The sequence below is a fragment of the Thunnus thynnus genome, chromosome 10 (assembly GCF_963924715.1).
Source record: "Thunnus thynnus chromosome 10, fThuThy2.1, whole genome shotgun sequence".
Classification (NCBI taxonomy): domain Eukaryota; kingdom Metazoa; phylum Chordata; class Actinopteri; order Scombriformes; family Scombridae; genus Thunnus; species Thunnus thynnus.
The window spans coordinates 19,269,164-19,287,315 of NC_089526.1; the positions used below are offsets into that span (position 1 = coordinate 19,269,164).

General features: G+C 37.3%; 3 protein-coding genes across 6 annotated transcripts in view; 1 reads left to right on the forward strand and 2 right to left on the reverse strand.

Moving 5' to 3' along the window:
- Positions 1-132: 132 nt before the first annotated feature.
- On the forward strand, positions 133-1,734 carry LOC137191657 (sialic acid-binding Ig-like lectin 14). Its single transcript, XM_067601947.1, has 4 exons — positions 133-269; positions 369-417; positions 488-862; positions 985-1,734. Exons 2-4 carry the CDS (start codon positions 378-380, stop codon positions 1,266-1,268), a joined length of 699 nt encoding a protein of 232 aa, XP_067458048.1. The 5' UTR covers positions 133-269; positions 369-377; the 3' UTR covers positions 1,269-1,734.
- Positions 1,735-2,750: 1,016 nt separating this feature from the next.
- On the reverse strand, positions 2,751-9,289 carry LOC137191628 (myelin-associated glycoprotein-like). 3 transcript variants are annotated; one of them, XM_067601899.1, is made up of 9 exons: positions 8,627-9,285; positions 8,140-8,502; positions 6,743-7,033; positions 4,689-4,937; positions 4,334-4,594; positions 4,137-4,221; positions 3,662-3,754; positions 3,476-3,539; positions 2,751-3,384 (listed from the first exon to the last, which is right to left on the reverse strand). In XM_067601899.1, the coding sequence occupies exons 1-9, from the start codon at positions 8,658-8,660 to the stop codon at positions 3,340-3,342; spliced, it is 1,485 nt and encodes a 494-aa protein (XP_067458000.1). In that variant the 5' UTR covers positions 8,661-9,285; the 3' UTR covers positions 2,751-3,339. The 3 variants fall into 3 exon arrangements, with proteins under 3 accessions (XP_067458000.1, XP_067458002.1, XP_067458001.1); XM_067601901.1 differs by lacking the exon at positions 4,689-4,937 and having other exon boundaries at positions 8,627-9,289; XM_067601900.1 differs by lacking the exon at positions 3,662-3,754 and having other exon boundaries at positions 8,627-9,286.
- A 33-nt stretch (positions 9,290-9,322) lies between these two features.
- The window catches only part of LOC137191630 (myelin-associated glycoprotein-like), a 42,150-nt gene continuing 33,320 nt past the window's right edge, over positions 9,323-18,152 (reverse strand). The window contains exons 12-14 of one of the 2 annotated variants that reach the window (XM_067601909.1): positions 14,384-14,447; positions 10,877-11,010; positions 9,323-10,796 (exon numbers count right to left, since the gene is read on the reverse strand). In XM_067601909.1, coding sequence (XP_067458010.1) covers positions 10,969-11,010; positions 14,384-14,447 — 106 coding nt within the window. In that variant the 3' untranslated portion in view covers positions 9,323-10,796; positions 10,877-10,968. Of the gene's footprint in view, positions 10,797-10,876; positions 11,011-12,393; positions 14,293-14,383; positions 14,448-18,152 lie in introns of those variants that run through there. The other variant, XM_067601906.1, reaches the window with a different exon arrangement.

Here is an 18,152-nt window from a genome sequence, read left to right on the forward strand (position 1 = left end):
AAAAAAGTAAAATGTAAAATGTAAAATGTGGAGCAGTGGATAAACAATGAGAGAGTTATCACATATTGCAACAACTTCTGTCTTCTAAGCGTCTGCTGTAGCTGTATGAATACCAAATACTCACACTATGTGTTTGTTAAACACTTGGTAACACTTGCATTTCTAAAGGGCAAAGCTAGACTATAAATATGACATCCAATAACACTGAACACATCTCACCAGCACTGAAGTTAAAGGCACATTCATTCAGCCATTAAAGGGATTCAGAGGTGAGTCAATTATTGGTATATCTGCAACATACAACAACAGAAAAACAATTTACTATGTTTTTGACTGCCTTTGTTTAACTTTAAATTCCATTTCCTCAGTCACCCGTGATGGAGCTGAAGCTTTGGTTTTCCCTCCTGTTCTTACACGGTAAGTTTCAGATTTAAATAAACTCTTCATCTTATAAGAAATGATGACTCAATAGTGTATGTTTTTTTAGTGATCCATGATGCCCAGTCCTCTCGTGGCCTCTGGACAGCAGACGTACCAACAAAGATTCCTGCCCTGCAAGGCTCCTGTGTGGTCATTCCCTGTACCTACACTTACCCCAAGCCTGCTTCAAAGTTACTGAACAGGTGGAGAGGATTCTGGAGAAAAGGGAATAAGATAGTCGCAACCAATCTCCCCAAATGGAAACTGAACGAGGAGTACAAAAAGCGAACCCAGTTTTTGGGAAATCTGAAAACACGCAACTGTACCATGCTGCTGGACGGTATCAGGAAGACTGATGTTGGTCCGTTTTATTTCAGGATTGAAATGCCACAATACAAAAGCTTCTCCTACACAAAAAACATGGTCTCCATTGAGGTTCTACGTAAGTATTGTTTAGAATATTTTGTTTATTTTTGTGGCAATACACCCAACTTTTTATTATTATTATATTTTATTCTAAGTATCACTGTATGAGTCACTTTGGTATAATATTTAAACCAACAGGTGATCCGCAACCACCGTCTCTGTCTGTGAAGGTGGATGATGACAAGGTCACTGCCTCCTGCTCCGTGTCTCACTCCTGTCCATCTATTCCCCCTGAATTTTCCTGGAGTCGCTCTGGAATTGTCACCCGCCGATCCAAGAAGCTGAATAAATGGAAGTGGGAAACGATGTCAACACTGACCTTTCAACCTCGACCCTCTGACTTCAATAAGCATTTAAACTGCACAGTGCTGTACAGAGGAGGGAAGCAGGCGAAGAACTCCACAATTCTTCAAACATGGTGATCGAGGTGACCCCTGTGCATGACCGAAATATCACTTTTCACTCTGCATGGTAAATTAATTCATGTTGCATATTGTATGTCATGAGATTTTAAAGTCATTGTTCAATGTCTTACAGTTCCTACATTTAGACATGTTTACTGTTCATACAGATTATATGATATATAGTATTATCCTACTGTGGTTTGATGACTGTTGATTGGACCAAAAGTGAATCTACAGAGTACAAACTGTGCACTATGTCTACACTGGGAATTAAGAAACACAATCAGTCCATTAAGCAACACAGAATATTTCACTGCGCACTGTAATGTCTAATCAATGTCACCTTCATGATCAGTTATTCATCACCTCATATCTAGTGAATCATTGATGATCAGAGCCGTTTTACTCTGTAAATGCTTCACTGTTTAATGCTTCTTTAAAAGTTTTCTGTCTGTCTGATTCACAATAAATACTATTTCAATGTGACTGGTCTTTGTGTATTTACTGTTTTAGACAGAAAACAGAAAACAGAAAAGCCATTGTACAGCAACAATTTTCTTGATTAAAGAAAAATATTAATCATCTAACCACATGAAATACACACACAGCTTTGTGGGGTTTAGTTGGAGGCAGGAGTGGATATTTTATCCATTTGGGTTTTTTTTGTTTATTTTTGTTTAGTTTTGCTTATTCTTACTCAGTAATGCTCAGAAGTACTAGATTTGTGTTTTCTCATGTGGTATAATAATATGCTGCTCATTATGTCTTATTATATAGTTAAATTATAAGGACTGCGCTGGTTGCTGGGTCTATACAGTACTTGTACTTTTCTCCTGGTGATTTATTGCTTCTCTCTCTCTTTTTTGTAACTTGCTAGTAAATGCTTATTTTTACACCCACTGCAATCTAATCCAACAGCCCTGCAATAAATCTATTTTCATGAAGGTTATAATGTTGAAGCTGTTTTAGAGTTTGATTCACCTTTACGGTCATTTTTGAGTTTAACGTTTCTGTGTTATGTTGGGAGGTGTCTCTAATATCTGATAAAGAAATACACTGAATGCTTTGTCAAGGCTGACACACACAGAAGTTGTGCACTAATGTGGGATATGACATTTGGGCTGAAAAGTATCCAAAACAAAAAAGTAGATTTTGATTTACAGTTTATGATCGTTCGAGGTCTGTGAGGTTAGAGAAAGTTGCTTTTTGTGTGGTCATGATGTGTGATGCAATCACTGTTGTGCTCTTATCTATCAGCCAAAATGGTCACCAGCTTCTCCTTTATCTTCCTGTCAGTGTAAACTGAAGCCACATGAGGGTTATCTCCACATTGTCTTGAGCACACGAAGAGTGTTTTCACTTCTACTGTTTTAATTGATGGATGGGTCAATACAGTCTGTGAGGGTGTGTGAACCTGCAGCTGTCATGTCTTCACACATACAGACAAATTTAGCACAGTGACCATGTTGCTTTTCTGACAGTACACAAAAAGGTCAACACTTTCTTTACCTTATTATTTTATTCAGGGGGAAACAAGCATTACAAAATTCTACTCTTATCTGTCATTCTGATAAAGCTATCGTGAACTCTAAAGAGGAAATTCAAAAGGTGCACTTCAATGTAACTTGTGAAGCAATGTGTGCTGGTAATGGATGACTGATACAGAGCAAAAACAAATAATTATCAAACATATTTACAAGTAAATTAATATAATTAATTTAATTATTAATTAAACCATGATACTTTACAACACACACACACACACACACACACACACACACACACACACACACACACACACACACACACACAAGCAATGCAGGTTACTGCAAAACAGTTTTGTTTCTGCACTACAGAGAAACATGCAGACACAAAAGATCATGAATAATAGGATTATTTTCAAACAGAGTACTTATGAAAAATATATGTGAACAGATAATAATAACAATAATAATTATAATAATAATAATGATAATAATAATGATAATAATAATGATAATATTAACCACATAATAATCACATCAGTGAGAGGACACACAGATGGACTGCAGCAGTTCTCCTGGACCAATCAGGAATGTTCTTGTTCATATTATGCATTGGCGTATATTGCATCATCATCTGTTGTCCATTCAGTCTGTTTAAGAAATAAGATGAACTTACTCTCTTCTTTTATGCATGGAAATAATAAAATAAAACTCTTGAGCAATAAAGAAAACATAACATACCTCCATGTTGCCATATATATGATCATTGCTAGGGTACTGTTCATCATCATAGCACGTCTCTTTCCTGAGGACAGAAAACAAACACAATTTCACATTAATTACACACACACACTCTCTTGCAAAGTCTTACTGCAAGTTTTGAAACTAATCATTTGTTTATTCTAAACTGAGGTGAATATTTAAAACCTTGGTGTTGTAGAATAATGGGGGACCTCCACAGTTTTGTGTGTTGTCATGGTCTGCATTTGAGATGGTGGCACACCTCCAGATCTCCCCCTACTGGTAGAATAATGGTATCTAATTTAGGACATTGAAAACCTGTTGACATGCTGAGCACACACTATCATGCTCTAAAAGCACTTGCAAGCTGATCTGCTCTGCAAATTGTGGTCAAAAGCACATGCACCCATTTCCACTCCATACACAGACATACATTTCCGTGCAGTACTAACATATGCATAGACACACATGACCTATATTTGACAAGCAAATTGAGCATTGTCGTACATTGCTGCATACATTGTTGTTCTGAAGTTTTTTTAAAATGCTACACACTTTTTAAATGCAGTTAAATATTGTTAGAAAACATAGCTAAAAAGAGAAACATGATTCTTCTTCTACATACTTTCAATGACATCAAACATTTTCTGTAAAGGCCTACCATTTCTTAACCACTGCCACCACTATTAGTATCACCAAAATCGCAGCTGCAGCTCCACTGGCGATGGCAAGAGTCGGTATCTGACCTGTTTAAACAGAAACCATATGGTGTCAGTTTCCTCTTATCTATATGGTAACAGTCTGGAGGCACATCATACAGACATGTAATACATACTTGAAATTCTAAATATTTCTTACTTTTATCCGGAAAAGTTAGTGTGATGTTGGCATTGCCCACCGTGTTGTTTGCCACACAGTGGATGAATCTAAATGATCCCAAGTTTGCCTGCAGAGTCCCAATGGACACAGGTCCATGGATTTCTACCTTGGTACTTGACAGGACTCTGTTAGAAAGCAAAAAATGGACCATGCTGGAGGGCTTGGACTCTACAATGCAGATGCACTTCACCATATCCCCCTCCGAGGAGCAGGAAGAGACATTCTTAATCTCAGGGGCATCTGTAAAACATAAAAATTAGATACCAGATAATAAATTATGAGCCCCCCACACTCAAATCAAATTCTCACCTTCATCATTACACTGTTCACTTACATGACACGTTGAGCTGAACAGGGCTTGATCTGCCCTGTCCCATTTTGTTGATGGCAATACAATACAGGGCACCTGTGTGTCTGGAGACGTTTTTCAGCATGTAGAGGTTTCCCTTGTGCAGTTGAGCACCAGTGTCACTTCGCCACTCAAAGTTGCTGGCAGGGTGAGCATCACTGGTGCATTTCAGCCTCACATCCTCTCCCTCCTTTACATTTGACTTGTATTCAACCTTCACATTCACAGGGGCATCTGAATGGAAACACACAATTAAAGGATATGGCTGGCAATTTTCTATATTTTTCTTGTTATTGATAAATCTCATGTGCAATGCCAAACCAACAATGAACTGAACCCTACTTACAAGTATTGTGTGTGTATCCAAAGCCTGATGTAAGTTCTTTAAGAAATTTACAATGTGGCACAAGTATGATATTTCAGGCTTTGGATACAAACAAAATAATTGTAAGTAGGATCAGTTTATTGGTGCTTTGAGCTAAATGTTAACAACAGCATTGCAACGTCTTTACTGACAATGCCAACATGCTGATGTTCAGCAGGTACATGTTAACTATCCTATATCATAGCTCCCTTTAGCGTGTTAGCAAACTGATAATGAGCACTACACACAAAGTGCATCTGAGGCTGGGAATGGTGTATTTAGTCATAAACCAGATAACCAGACAATTTAAATTTATTTTTGATTTGATGGAAAGGTCAGGGGATTAGCAAAATGATTCCCATTTGTTGAAAAATCACAAATGTTAACCTCATGGTGTTGCTAGACAAAAAGTCAAGGAATCATCCTTGAATGTTTGTACAAAATTTTATGATGAAAGGGGCCAAAATAACTTCATAAAGCCATTAAAGAAAAGGTTCACAATTTTTCAAGTGTGTCTTAAAACAACAGTCAGGTGCCCATATGAACACTGAAAGAGGTTTTCCTTGCAGTAATCATTCCTCCTGTTCATACTGGCCATTAAAAGATCTCCTTCAAATGTGCTTTCAATGTAAGTAACAGGGCCAAAATCCACAGTGTGTCCACATGTCATTTTGTGCAAAAGTGCATTTAAAAGTTTATCTGAAGCTGATATGAGGCTTCAGCAGTCTGAGTTAGTCAAATCAAGTGGATATCTGCCACAATTACAGTCTTTTTAGCATCAAATTCCCTCTTTGTGTTTCCTCAGACAGTGTTTCCCTGTTGAGCTGCGGTGGAAGTATAGTAACAAAAAGAGGAACTTTGGCACTAAAAAGACTGTAACGTTGAAAGATATCTACTTGATTTGATTAATTTGGGCAGCTGAAGCTTCATATTAGCTTCGGATGAACTTTTAAATATATTTTAGCACATAAGGAGGCTTGTAGAATCGTCGCAACTGTACAATCAACTTTCATTGATTGTACACTTACTTACAAGTACATTATGAGGGGATCTTCTAATGGTCAGTATGAACAAGAACAATGATCATGGCAAGGAAAACATTTCAATGTTTATTTGTGCACCTGACTGTTGTTTTAAGACAGACTTGAAAAATTGGGAACCCATCCTTTAAGCAGGTTTTTAGCTGCAACTGAAGAATCACAGAAGCAGACAGATTGGATGAGATAATGTCTTCATGCAGCCAGCTCATCCAGTGTACAGTAAGTGGTGCAGCATAATGCAGTTTTTCCTACAGTATGAATTCTGTACTTGGAGTCCTCTGATTCATGAAGCCATGGGAGCTTTTTTTATACAGAATGTTTTATATAGTATGTGTGTGGATGTGGGTTGTTAGCTTACACATTGGGAAAAAAAATTATCCAGTATGTATAACAACATATGGTTTGGTTGGTTTAAATTTCATTTCAAGATTTATTCTCAAAGGCATTTAACTGATGCGTTTTAACCCCGATTTGGTCTTATTCTTTAACAATTTTCACTTGATTTTGATATTTATTCAAAATCTTTTTGTCATATTTTTGCACTCACTGTAGTGCTAGATGAACAAACTTTTACTTACCTACGAAGCATATTTTCAGCACTGGCTTTTATTATTGCCACTGCCATAGACACTTACATTTCACTTTGAGGACCTTGGATGTTTTCTGGTGCTGCCCTCCCTTGTATGTTACGGTGCATTGTAAAGGCTTGTTGTTATCAGTGCGGGTGGGTTGAAAGGTCAGCGTGGACGTTGCTTCCCACTGGCCATTTTCAAGCTGCTGTGGTTGGAAATGTTCTTGTCCAGAGTGACTCCAGGTGAAGACAGGGGGAGAGGCGGGGCAGGAGTGAGACACAGAGCAGGAAGCAGACACCTTTACGCCCTCTTCCACTTCCTCTTTCACAGAGAAATTGATGGGATTTGGTTCAGCTAGAACAACATACAACAAGTTTCATGATAAGAAAAGATCGTGAAGGCTTTTGCACAGAAAAAGGAAGTGAAAGCACATTGTGTCTTTTTATATTCTGTTTATATATTAAATAATTTTATAAGCACTTAAGTTGACAAAGATAAAATAAAAAATCTTGAAAATCACAAATCATGAAATTGCTGGAATGACATAAGGTTACCAAAATACAACACCAGAACTGAATACTAAAATATGTTATGAAGGGATGTGGGGTAAAGGTATAGAAAGATTTTACTGTTTTATTCAGATTTATTCAGTGTTTCCAAAAAATAATAATATATTCAGCTCTTGTCCAAAATTGTATCAGTGTTCTAAAAGTGTAGAACTTATTTTATGTTGCTACCGATTCAACTGTTTCACACCCCAATCACATCTCAAATTCAAAGATATTCTGTCTGATTTTGAGCTTCAGGACAGATAAAAATTGATTCAACTGCCCTGAGACTTAAGATAAGAGCATTTCTGTTGAATCTCATACATCTGTCTGGAGAAATGAAACTGTTTAAATGTTGTATGATCAAAGATATTTAAAGCAAGAGGAGAACAATTCGTTATGATAGCATAAATAAGGAAGTGGGCATAGTTTGCATAGTTGTCGAAATTATAGTGTTTGAAACCTAAATGACCATTATTACCAACAAATGTGTGCTGTTCCTGGACTTTTTTTGAGGAAGTTACAAATGTAACTTTGCAAGAAAGATAACTGAAACAAACCATCGAGGTGAAGGCTGCTGTATGGTTAAAAAGTACCTTTACTGTACCAGTGCTCATGAGCCTTTTTTGCTAATTATTGTAATGGAATCTTGGTTCATTGTGCAAAGTTACTGTAAAATCACATTTGTAAATAAAAAAGGAATTCAATATCATGTGGAAAGCAACCAAATTACTGTAAGATGTTCTTGAGTACTGCACCTCAACCTCATGCTGTTCACTGATCTCTGATCCGAGCAAATGACCAGTAAAGTCAAGAAATGCAAAGTACTTAAAGGAAAACATCATGGGAGCAACACTTAGATTAAAGACATACTGTTAAAGATGCTTGTTGAAAGTTGCTAATCCAACTTACTTATCATTGTAATGGAGACTTTGTTCTGCAGGTAAGAAAAACTTTCATAGTTTCCAATTTCGATCCTGAAATGAAAAGGCCCACGGTCACTTTGTTGAAGAGGATCAATCTTCAGTGAACAGTTCTTCTGTCTGACATCTCCCACCAGCTCGGTTCGACCTTGATACTGCTGCATGATTTTAGAGGCAACAGGGTGATAGATAAGCTTATTTGTGTCCTCCTGCCAAATCCCAGTGAATTGAGTGACCGTCTTCCTCGGATCAGGGTAGTTATATGAGCAGGGAATCACCACACAGGATCCAGGGAGGCCTTTAATTGAAGATGGCACCTGAAGCGTCCAAGACGAGGCTTCAGCTTGAATAACTGAAATAAAATGCAAAGGAAAATGAAACTGAGAGAGAGCAGATGAAAAGGTATCTTTACTTGTAATTGTACTTCTTGTGAGCAGTAAATGATTTCTGCTGGATATTCAGAGAATGCGCCATACCTTTCAGGAAAAGGAAGAGAAACAGAGTTTCCATCTTGTTCTCTCAGGGTCAGACCCGCAAATAAAGTGACAGATATTTCCAGGCTCGTGTGGCACCACTGTCATTTCCCTCTGGTGAGAGATGACTTGTCAAGTTTCCATTCCACTTTTAATACTCCACACATCCGCAGTGTCAAACACAAAACCAGACTGTTGTCTCATCTGATTTTGATATTGAATTAATCATAATTTATTATAACTTATAATTTAATTTCTGTATTCATTTTTGCCATGTCCTGTGCTCTCAACCATTCTCACCCAAGCTCTATATTTTTTCAGGTTTTAATGTCATACACCAATACATAAAAGAAAAGAAGAAAAGAAGAAAAAAGTGCCCAGTTCCTTCTGATATTTCTTTTAATACAGTTAAAAGCATTGGCTGCAATATGTATCACACTGTGAGTGCCACCCTGCTGCTCCCACTTCCCTCTTCAAATAAAGGCTACAAGATTTTGACTTATTTTAGAAATCCTAACTTCTCCAATTTTGTTTTTTAACCACTTCATGAAACTTTTTTCAGCTCATGTCCACTGACCAACAATCCCAGCCGGCACATTTTATGATTTGGAGATCTGAAAACCTCACTTAAGCACCTTTAATTGTTCATTAAGCCTTATGAAGCACTGTATTATTTTATGTATATTATATGTAGTGTTGCCTGTGTTTTTTGGCCTTTTCCTCTCCTGTATATTGCTCTACCCAGGTCATCTACACTTAATCAGTCCACAATGAGGTGCACCTGGCCCAGGGAGGAAGAGGTTGAAAGTTCCAGGTTCTTGTTGCAGGGAGAGGCTTCTTGTTCGTGGACTGCTGGTCTTGCCTCTCAACCTGGGATTTTATGTTATTTAGTGTAGTATCTATCTCTTTGATTGTTTATAGTAGTCATTTAATGTCTTGGTTGTTGTGTATGTTTTGTTAATAAATGCCATAGTTTGGGTGTTTTAAAAGGTGTTTTACTTTGGGTAAATGGTGGATTGTTGTTTTCCCCATAGGGCTGGGGCGTAACAGTGCTGAACAAAGAAAACAATACAAAGCAGTAAACAAACCTCAGAGAAGTGAGTATAATTAATGTCAGGTAAATCTCTGCACTAAAATCAAATCAAGAAGCAACACACTCAGCTGGAAGGTTGAATGTATTTGTCCAACAAGCTTGTTTACATATAAGGTTACAAACTGTATTTGCTTCAGAGAAACTATCTCGATAACAGTGTGCTCAGATATAATATAAGATCCAAGTTGAAAGGAAGGGCATATAAAATCATTGAGAGGTCAATGTAAAAAGCAAGTCTTCCATGAGTATTGCCCTTGGTCAATTGTTAATACAAATAACACAGTTATCTTCATTGAGAAGCTCAGTTAATGAGGAGAAAAACTTTTTCTATCAGGAAAATGGCATTTACTGTACCTTACACTGGTATGTGTCTATCACTGATGCAGATGAATCAAGAAAAGATTTTCTTTGCTCACTTGATGTTTACAGATTCTGAAGTCACAGGATGTCTTGTGTCCTGCGCGTATTATTATCTTAACATCGATTTACATCAACATCAAAACTGCATTTGCACCCAGTGCAAAATTAAAAAGAACACCTCTCTACTTTTGCTTCATTCTCCACTCTCATGTTACACTGAGGGCTCACTTCCTGTTCTATTTTTCACTCCTACGGTCTTGTGGTGAGAATGATCACTCTCTTAGCTGAAGCCCTCTATGACAGACATAATCTCTCATGTTACAGGAATATCACAGGTTTTGCTTCTTTGAATATTAAATCCTTGAGGATCTTCTTGCTGAGTTTTTGTGTAGGTTTAATTGTCCACATGGAGTTGAGCAGTTCACGGACCCTGATCTCCAACAAAAGCAGGGTTCAGCATTCTGTCCCTGTTTGGATAAAAACTCTCACTGTCTTGAACAGCTAGGTCAGCATAACGGATGCTGTGTGTGAGGTGGACTTTTTTCACAGAGAAGCTTTTCTTTGTTTTAACACTCCAGAAGTCCTCTTCATATTGTGTCAAGAAATCCTCCAGCTTGACTGCGTCCTCTTTCAGGCGTCCCCAAGACAGTTTCTTAGGAGTAGGAGTGATGAAGCCGGTGGATGCCGAGTTACCCATGACAGGATATTCAATGAGAAAATCTGGGAATTAAAAAACAAAGAAAATGAATGTCTGTTTGTAATTAACTAAAAAATACATGCATGTCAAACTGAAAAATTACCTGAGTTATTACCTGGTTGCCAACAGGTCACAGTGATGTCCCCTCTCACCTCTGGTTTAACACTGAATGAAAGGTGGTCAAGCTCCACCATTTTAAAGACAGTTCTGCTGGGCAGATGGACGGCCTGACTCTGTCTGTCATCAAAGGAACAATTAGTCAGATCTCTCTGAATGAGGTTAAACACAGCAGTAACAATGTAAGTTAATCACTTCTGATGAATGGATCTTACAATCAGTTGTTTATATTAATCAGTCAGTCAATCAATCAATCACAAACCCACTCAATCACAAACACACAATCAAAGAATTAAAACATTTCTTTATGACAAAGGTACCCTTTGTGAATATGTATTCATTGTTTCTATACTGTTGCTGTGTACTAAAAACTAGAATAGCTCAATTATATTCACCACATTTGATAGTAAGATCGTATGAATGTTCTGTTACCTCTAAATGTCTCAAGAAAGTCTGATAAACATAAAATTATACTGTCACTGCTCTGAGGATCTGTGAAACCATGATTAAAGTAACTCCTAGAAAACAATTTTTCCTTTCAAAGGTCATAACCTGCAAAGAAATACAACGATGTATGATCTAAAGATGTGCAATGTATAACATTATTCATATGTGCGCTTCACTGAACCTTAAGTATCTGTATTTTTGTTTATTACAGAATGTGCGTTTGTGTTGCCGCTGTTACATTTGTCAATAGTTAATTCTCCTTTGACATTTTCAGTTTCAGTTTCCCCATATTTCACATTTCAGCTTTGTTTTCATGTAGATGGGTTGTTTGAATATTATGATCTGTTTCTACAGTGCTAATAAACTATTTTAGCATGACTGGTTTAGGCCTTATCTCCCAAGCTTCAAATAAATATTTACAAACAAAACCAACCATTTTGTTAATTTGCAGCATCTCTACTTTAACTTAAGCTGCAATTAACTGTAAAATAGATCAATTGTTTATTGATCTTTCTGTAGCATCTCACTCCCCAAAGTCAAAAGTCAGTTTTTCTAACCTCCGAGACAGTCTGGAAAGCCGGTTCCACATGCTAAATGTGACCAAAAATTAAAATAATACATAAATCACATTCTCATAATGCCATGTGGAAGAACTGAAGATGCACATCAGTGAAGCACCACACATTGAATCTGATCTACAACCTTTTTGTATTTACCTGCTGTGAGAGAAAATGCATGAGAGAAATGCTTATTTGTGAAGGAGATGTTCAAATGTTCAGTATATGGATATATGTTCATTAAAGAATGTTTTAATAAATGCCCTGCAATAATGATTTAATCTGCAGGGCCTCTGTCTCTCTGACATTCATGGTCTCTCACAAAAGAGACCATGGTTGCATGATCTGTGCTATTCTATAAGAACTGACTGTTTCCTGTAATCCTTTAAGTTTTTGTTGAGACCGTATCCATGTATACGTTGTGCCAAAAGCTTCTGTGACATCAGATGTTCATTTTCAATAAACTTCATGTATTCAAGTAAGAATCAACTGGAGCCTGTAAAGTTTCTTTATCTTTATTCTTCATCAAAGTGTATATTGGACAGATATTGATCAAGTACAAGATTTCTCCAACAAACTGCCGTTGTCGGCAAGGAATCCAAGACAGACGGACACTGGGTAAGTAATAAGAATTATTTTATTTTCTTTGTCTTACCCTGTGTGCCTCTTGACAATATTCCAAAAAAACAAATTAGAAATTGTACTTAAAAGGAATATTTGGCTTAATATATGTGAATTGCAGTGACTGTTTTTCCCTTGCTTGAAGTGTGCTTAGGGCATGACTCACTCTGGCAGCAGAGAGAAAAAGGAGAGAGAGAAACACACTCTGAGTGTGGTGTAGTAATCCCACAGCCACCACAGATGCCTTTAATTCACAATCTAAATGTAAACCCACAAGAGCATCCAGTTGCATCGAATGTATGAAATATATGTTGTATTGTGTAAGTTGATGCTGCTTTAGTTACCTTACAGGAAACTACCTCATGTTACTCTAACTCATATGATACTGTTTGTTGTTCTCATCCATCTCTTCTAAAATCTGTAAGTACAAAACATTTTTTCCTTTTGTTTCTTGGTTTATGATCCTCATCCATCGTTACTGTTCTGTAAGTAGTGAAATGTGCCTCTAAAATGGCCTCGAACAACACTAAAGCTCAGGCAATAGAAATGACACTTCCTGGAATTCCTAAACACTTACAATCCAAAATAAACCAGATTTGAAGGGAAAAACAAAAGATAAACAAAGATAAACTTTTAATTCCACCTGGGTCATTCTCCTCCAAAAAGATGAAAATGATGACGGACATCATGAAATCCAGGAAAAGGACAGCTGATTAGGAATATCGGTAAACGTGCGAGTGCACATCACAGTGGGAAAATATGGCATCAGAAGTCTGCTCTCCAAAGTCACCAAAGACACGAAAAGCCAACGTGTGTCTTTCTCTGGGTCCCCAGAGACGACTCAAGATGACTCAGATGAAGTTAAAATGGTCATATCAAAAATAGATGAGGCCTTGTGTGCAGAAATTTACAAAGTACACGCAAATGTAAGCTCCAACACTCTCCTACTGCTTAGTAATGCTATAATGCTGAAACATTCTGAAATATGTCAGATCAAGCTTAAACATCTGAACCAAGTGGAAAAAGAAGCTGCTGCCATGTGCTATGCATGGGCTAATTTGCACCCGCATCCATGGTTTCCTTTTAGTGAGAGTTGTGTTTTTAAAATTGCTGGCCTTTATGCAAAAAGAACAGCTAATCACACTGGCAGTTTATGGTCGTTTATAGAATATGCCACCGCGCTGCTGAACACTGATGTTACAGTCAGGGATACAGATATAAGAGTAACTGCAGGACCCTCTGCACCTCCCTTAGATCGGCCGCTACTGGACCGTGAATCCAGTAGCGCAGGACCAGTTCAGACCTCCGCTCAGACAAGCACTCAGACTATTGCTCAGACAGGTAAAAAGTTAAATAGCTGGGAGAGAGATGCAGACAGAAAAGGTAGAAACTAAAATAGTTAAACCTAGTGACACTGTGGGCAAGAAAACAGACAATAAAGCTTCACAAAAAGCACTAAAACAACAAATAGAACAGGTGACTGCAATAAAGTTTTGTTTCTGGACTACAGAAAAACATGCAGACACAAAAGATCATGAGCAATAGGATTATTTTCAAACACAGTACTTTTGAAAGATATATGTAAAAAGAATATATGTGAACTGTACTGTACAGAAAATAGCACATCAACAGTTGCAACTGTCTTGACCCACATAATAATCAAATCAGTGAGAGGACACACAGATGGACTGCAGCAGTTCTCCTGGACCAATCAGGAATGTTCTTGTTCATATTATGCATTGGTGTATATTGCATCATCGTTTGTTGTCCATTCAGTCTGTTTAAGAAATAAAATGAACTTACTCTCTTCTTTTATGCATGGAAATAATAAAATAAAACTCTTGAGCAATAAAGAAAACATAACATACCTCCATGTTGCCATATATATGATCATTGCTAGGGTACTGTTCATCATCATAGCACATCTCTTTCCTGAGGACAGAAAACAAACACGATTTCACATTAATTACACACACACACTCTCTTGCAAAGTCTTACTGCAAGTTTTGAAACTAATCATTTGTTTATTCTAAACTGAGGTGAATATTTAAAACCTTTGTGTTGTAGAGTAGTTGGGGACCGCCACAGTTTTGTGTGCTGTCATGGTCTGCATTTGAGATGGTGGCACACCTCCAGATCTCCCCCTACTGGTAGAATAATGGTATCTAATTTAGGACATTGAAAAAAACCTGTTGACATGCTGAGCACACACTATCATGCCCTAAAAGCACTTGCACGCTGATCTGCTCTGCAAATTGTGGTCAAAGGCCCATTTCTGCTCCATACATAGACATACATTTCCACGCAGTACTAACCTATGCATAGACACACATGACCTATATTTGACAAATAGATTGAACATTGTGATACATTTCTGCATACATTGTTGTTCTGATGTTTATAAAATGTTTCACACTTTTTAAATGCAGTTAAATATAGTTGGAAAACATGATTAAAAAGAGAAACATAATTAATTTTAGAACATTTTCTGTAAAGGCTTACCATTTCTTAACCACTGCCACCACTATTAGTATCACCAAAATTGCAGCTGCAGCTCCACTGGCGATGGCAAGATAAAGAGTCGGTATCTCACCTGTTTAAACAGAAACCATATGGTGTCATTTTTCTACTGTCTATATGGTAACAGTCTGGAGGCACATCATACAGACATGTAATACATACTTGAAATTCTAAATATTTCTTACTTTTATCCGGTAAAGTTAGTGTGATGTTGTCATTGCCCACTGTGTTGTTTACCACACAGTAGTAGCAGGAAGAGTCATTCCTAATCTCAGGGGCATCTGTAAAACATAAAAATTAGATACCAGATTATAAATTATGAGCCCCCCACACTCAAATCAAATTCTCACCTTCATCATTACACTGTTCACTTACATGATACGTTGAGCTGAACAGGGCTTGATCTGCCTTGTCCCATTTTGTTGATGGCAATACAATACAGGGCACCTGTGTGTCTGGAGACGTTTTTCAGCATGTAGAGGTTTCCCTTGTGCAGTTGAGCACCAGTGTCACTTCGCCACTCAAAGTTGCTGGCAGGGTGAGCATCACTGGTGCATTTCAGCCTCACATCCTCTCCCTCCTTTACATTTGACTTGTATTCAACCTTCACATTCACAGGGGCATCTGAATGGAAACACACAATTAAAGGATATGGCTGTCAATTTTCTGTATTTTTCTTGTTATTGATAAATCTCATGTGCAATGCCAAACCAACAATGAACTGAACCCTACTTACAAGTATTGTGTGTGTATCCAAAGCCTGATGTAAGTTCTTTAAGAAATTTACAATGTGGCACAAGTATGATATTTCAGGCTTTGGATACAAACAAAATACTTGTAAGTAGGATCAGTTCATTGGTGCTTTGAGCTAAATGTTAACAACAGCATTGCAACATCTTTACTGACAATGCCAACATGCTGATGTTCAGCAGGTATGATGTTTAACATGTTAACTGTCCTATATCATAGCTCCCTTTAGCGTGTTGGCAAACTGATAATGAGCACTACACACAAAGTGCATCTGAGGCTGGGAATGGTGTATTTAGTCATAAACCAGAGAATCAGACCATTCAAATTTATTTTTGATTTGATGGAAAGGTCAGGGGATTAGCAAAATGATTACAATTCATGCTGAGGGGCAATTAATGTGTATAATCAATCCATTTGTTGAAAAATCACAAATGTTAACCTCATGGTGTTGCTAGACAAAAAGTCAAGGAATCATCCTTGAATGTTTGTACAAAATTTTATGACAATCCATCCAAGAGAGATATAGATGAAAGGGGCCAAAATAACTTTGTAAAGCCATTAAAGAAAAGGTTCACAATTTTTCAAGTGTGTCTTAAAACAACAGTCAGGTGCCCACATGAACACTGAAAGAGGTTTTCCTTGCAGTATTCATTCCTCCTGTTCATACTGGCTATTAAAAGATCTTCAAATGTGCTTTCAATGTAAGTAACAGGGCCAAAAATCCACAGTGTGTCCACACATCATTTTGTGCAAAAGTGCATTTAAAAGTTTATCTGAAGCTGATATGAGGCTTCAGCAGTCTGACTTAGTCAAATCAAGTGGATATCTGCCACAATTACAGTCTTTTTAGCATCAAATTCCCTCTTTGTGTTTCCTCAGACAGTGTTTCCCTGTTGAGCTGCAGTGGAAGTATAGTAACAAAAAGAGGAACTTTGGCACTAAAAAGACTTTAACGTTGAAAGATATCTACTTGATTTGATTAATTTGGGAAGGTGAAGCTTCATATTAGCTTCAGATGAACTTTTAAATATATTTTAGCATATAAAGAGGCTTGTAGATTGAGGCCCCCATCACTTACGTACATTGTACACTTACTTACAAGTACATTATGAGGGGATCTTCTAATGGTCAGTATGAACAAGAAGAATGATCACTGCAAGGAAAACATTTCAATGTTCATTTGGGCACCTGACTTGTTTTAAGACAGACTTGAAAAATTGGGAACCCATCCTTTAAGCAGGTTTAAGATGCAACTGAAGAATCACAGAAGCAGACAGATTGGATGAGACAATGTCTTGATGCAGCCAGCTCATCCAGTGTACAGTAAGTGGTGCAGCATAATGCAGTTTTTCCCACACTATGAATTCTGTACTTGGAGTCCTCTGATTCATGAAGCCGTGGGAGCTTTTTTTATACAGAATGTTTTATATAGTATGTGTGTGCATGTGTTTTGTTAGCTTACACATTGGGAAAAAAATAAATCCAGTATGTATAACAACATATGGTTTGGTTGGTTTAAATTTCATTTCAAGATTTATTCTCAAAGGCATTTAACTGATGCGTTTTAACCCTGATTTGGTCTTATTCTTTAACAATTTTCACTTGATTTTGATATTTATTATATTTATTCAAAATCTTTTTGTCATATTTTTGCACTCACTGTAGTGCTATATAAACAAACTTTTACTTACCTACGTAGCATATTTTCAGCACTGGCTTTTATTATTGCCACTGCCATAGACACTTACATTTTACTTTGAGGACCTTGGATGTTTTCTGCTGCTGCCCTCCCTTGTATGTTACGGTGCATTGTAAAGGCTTGTTGTTATCAGTGCGGGTGGGTTGAAAGGTCAGCATGGACGTTGCTTCCCACTGGCCATTTTCAAGCTGCTGTGGTTGGAAATGTTCTTGTCCAGAGTGACTCCAGGTGAAGACAGGGGGAGAGGCGGGGCAGGAGTGAGACACAGAGCAGGACGCAGACACCTTTACGCCCTCCTCCACTTCCTCTTTCACAGAGAAATTGATGGGATTTGGTTCAGCTAGAACAACATACAACAAGTTTCATGATAAGAAAAGATCGTGAAGGCTTTTGTACAGAAAAAGGAGGTGAGAGCACATTGTGTCTTTTATATTCTGTTTATATATTAAATAATTTTATAAGCACTTAAGTTGACAAAGATAAAATAAAAAATCTTGAAAATCACAAATCATGAAATTGCTGGAATGACATAAGGTTACCAAAATACAACACCAGAACTGAATACTAAAATATGTTATGAAGGGATGTGGGGTAAAGGTATAGAAAGATTTTACAGTTTTATTCAGATTTATTCAGTGTTTCCAAAAAATAATAATATATTCAGCTCT

What these genes read in the sequence shown, in the direction of transcription:
- LOC137191657 (XM_067601947.1), top strand. Translation starts at nt 378, where the DNA reads ATGGAGCTGAAGCTTTGGTTTTCCCTCCTGTTCTTACACG. An exon ending in TTCCCTCCTGTTCTTACACG is followed by an intron (nt 418 to 487) that starts GTAAGTTTCAGA and finishes ATGTTTTTTTAG; the next exon opens with TGATCCATGATGCCCAGTCC. An exon ending in GGTCTCCATTGAGGTTCTAC is followed by an intron (nt 863 to 984) that starts GTAAGTATTGTT and finishes TTAAACCAACAG; the next exon opens with GTGATCCGCAACCACCGTCT.
- LOC137191628 (XM_067601899.1), bottom strand. Translation starts at nt 8,660, where the DNA reads ATGGAAACTCTGTTTCTCTTCCTTTTCCTGAAAG. An exon ending in TGTTCAGCTCAACGTGTCAT is followed by an intron (nt 4,595 to 4,688) that starts GTAAGTGAACAG and finishes TATGTTTTACAG; the next exon opens with ATGCCCCTGAGATTAAGAAT. An exon ending in ACTAACTTTTCCGGATAAAA is followed by an intron (nt 4,222 to 4,333) that starts GTAAGAAATATT and finishes CTGTTTAAACAG; the next exon opens with GTCAGATACCGACTCTTGCC.